Consider the following 3120-nt stretch of genomic DNA (forward strand, 5'->3'; position numbering starts at 1 on the left):
ATGTCCAAACCACTGTCCTTCCTCTGGACACGTCCAAACCACTGTCCTTCCTCTGGACATGTCCAAACCACTGTCCATCCTCTGGACATGTCCAAACCATCTCAGTGTGTCCTCTCTAACTTTATCTCCCAGTTGTTCAACCTGTGCTGTACCTCTGATGATCTCATTCCTGATCTTCTCCATCCTTGTCTCTCCTAAGGAGAACCTCAACATCTTCATTTCTGACACTTCCAGTTCTGTCTCCTGTCTTGTTGTCCATGTCTTTATCTCCTGTCTTTTAGTCCATGTCTCTATCTACCTGTATTTTTGTCCATGTCTTTGTCTCCTGTCTTTTTGTGCATGTCTTTGTCTCCTGTCTTTTTCATCCATGTCTGTCTCCTGTCTTTTTCATCCATGTCTTTGTCTCCTGTCTATTTGTCCATGTCTCTGTCTCCTGTCTTTTTGTCCATGTCTCTGTCTACATGTATTTGTGTCCATGTCTTTGTTTCCTGTCTTTTTCATCCATGTCTTTGTCTCCTGTCTATTTGTCCATGTCTCTGTCTCCTGTCTTTTTGTCCATGTCTCTGTCCCCTATCTTTTTGTCCATGTCTCTGTCTACATGTATTTGTGTCCATGTCTCTGTCTACATGTATATGCGTCCATGTCTTTGTCTCCTGTCTTTTTCGTCCATGTGTTTTGTCCTTCTTTGTCTCCTGTCTTTTTGTCCATGTCTCTGTCTACCTGTATTTTTGTCCATGTCTCTGTCTACATGTATTTGTGTCCATGTCTTTGTCTCCTGTCTTTTTCACCCATGTCTTTTTGTCCATGTCTTTTTGTCCATGTCTTTGTCTCCTGTCTTTTTGTCTATGTCTCTGTCTACCTGTCTTTTTGTCCATGTATTTTTGTCCATGTCTCTGTCTACCTGTATTTTTGTCCATGTCTTTGTCTCCTGTCTTTTTGTCCATGTCTTTGTCTACCAGTATTTTTGTCCATGTCTTTGTCTCCTGTCTTTTTCATCCATGTCTTTGTCTCCTGTCTTGTTTTCCATGTCTCTGTCTACTGTCGTTTTGTCCATGTCTCTGTCTCCTGTCCTTTTATCCAAGTCTCTGTCTCCTGTATTTTTGTCCATGTTTCTGTCTACCTGTATTTTTGTCCATGTCTTTGTCTCCTGTCTTTTAGTCCATGTCTCTATCTACCTGTATTTTTGTCCATGTCTTTGTCTCCTGTCTTTTTGTCCACGTCTCTGTCTCCTGTCTTTTTGTCCATGTCTCTGTCTCCTGTCTTTTTGTCCACGTCTCTGTCTTCTGTCTTTTTGTCCATGTCTCTGTCTCCTGTCTTTTTGTCCATGTCTCTGTCTCCTGTCTTTTCGTCCATGTCTCTGTCTCCAGACCAGACAACATAGCTGGTCTCACCACTGTCTTGTAAACTTTTCCTTTGACCTTTGCCGACACCCTTTTTGTCTCAAATCACTCCTGAACCTTTTCTCCATCACTCCATCCTGCCTGGACTCTTTTTTGTACTTTTGTCTGCTGCAGCAAAAGTCAAGTACAAAGTACATTTGTGTATTTTCACACATGTATTCTGTTGTGTCCATTTGTTGTAAATGTTTCAGTCTCTTTTGTAAACCTATAGTTGCTGTTTGTGACATTTTATGAGCTAAAATACATGAAAATCTTCTCAGCAGGCACTGAAATAACGAGCTAATGAGGTCTGATAAAAGAAACAGAACTTCCTGGTTGCGCCGTGACTTCTTTACGAGTGGCGTCATCCGGCTGTTTGGTTCTCAGGAGCTCCATCATGACACAGCTCAAACAGGACGTGTCCCCACCATGTGAAAGACGTACAACGTTGGGACCTGGTGGAACACCACACCCTGATCCTGATGGTGATCACAACAAGCCCACAGACCTCCTCCTCGTTACCTTCATGGGCTGGCTCTGGGTCCGGCGTGAGCGAGATGTCGTTGAGCTCACGGAGGCAGAGCCACTCGCCATCGACAGAAACACGAAAGTTGCAGAGATAGATGGTCTCCCGGGCGGCCTGGGTGATCTTGTCTGTGGTGGGAGTCGGGGTCTCGCTCTGAGGCGTCAGATCAGACATGATGACTCAGCGTTCGCAGGGCAAAAACCAACAGCGCCCAGAGAGAGATGGGGAAAGAGGCGTAGCAGCCTTTGTTCTGGGAGCTACGACCAAAAACAGCTGCTCAGAGAGAAGACGAGCTGCAAGAGGAGGAAGAACGCATCAATACAGAAGAGAAGAGCAATAATCAGAGATGAAGACGGCACAGCAGGTGTCTGGAGGAGCGCTTTATGCCTGCATCCCCTCCTCCTCTTCACACAGCTGCTGTCTAGAGAACGGCAGCGCTCCTCCTCCTCCTCCTCTTCTCCCTCTTGTAAAGTGAGGATTTAAAAGACAGCAGAGCACCGTACTGAAAAAAAGAATCTCAGCTCAACACCAGGTCGTCTGACTGGGCCACCAGCGCACCGCAGTGAATGCTCTGGGTGGGTGTGGACCAAGATGGCTGACACTAGAGCTAGGCAGAGCACACGCTCATCACGTGAGCGGATGGGGCATGCGTGGAGGAGGAGGATGATGATGATGGAGGGGGTCCCCAGAGTAACAACCAACACCAACACTGCAGCCCAGGACTCGTCTGTCTCACACACACAAATTACTCTGAGCTCAAACCGTTTGTCTTTTGACAATTTATTAACTGCTCAACACGGACACAGAGGGTCAGACAAGGACAGTGAGGGACACAAGACACTGGTACAGAGTACCAGAGAGGGACAAAGAAGGACACCATAGAGGGCCAGACATGTAACTGTCAGCTAACTTGGGGACGCACCGCCGTTAGATAAATTTGGGACCCCAAGTTATCTAACGGCGGTCTAAAACTTCACTAACAGCATCCAAAGGTTAGTTAACAACAGTTAACAAGTTAACAGCAGTCAACAAGTTAGTTAACAGCAGTCAACAAGTTAGTTAACAGCAGACTAAAACTTTACCAATCTCATCCAAAGGTTAGTTAACAACAGGCCACAAGTTACATAACAGTAGTCCAACACTATAATAACAGCATCCATAGGTTAGGTAACAGCAGTCAACAAGTTAGTTAACAGCAGTCAACATGTTAGTTAA

At 45.6% G+C, this 3120-nt stretch overlaps 1 protein-coding gene across 2 annotated transcripts in view; it reads right to left on the bottom strand.

The window, feature by feature from the left end:
• rufy3 (RUN and FYVE domain containing 3) overlaps positions 1-3120 on the bottom strand; it is a gene marked incomplete at its 3' end in the record, with an annotated part of 33027 nt that overhangs the window by 26359 nt on the left and 3548 nt on the right. Inside the window, 1 exon segment of one of the 2 annotated variants that reach the window (XM_037680802.1) lies at positions 1902-2508. Coding sequence (XP_037536730.1) covers positions 1902-2079 — 178 coding nt within the window. 2 annotated transcript variants of the gene reach the window in all.

This window comes from Nematolebias whitei, chromosome 8, assembly GCF_014905685.2.
Source record: "Nematolebias whitei isolate Nwh7 chromosome 8, NemWhi1, whole genome shotgun sequence".
Taxonomy (NCBI): Eukaryota; Metazoa; Chordata; class Actinopteri; order Cyprinodontiformes; family Rivulidae; genus Nematolebias; species Nematolebias whitei.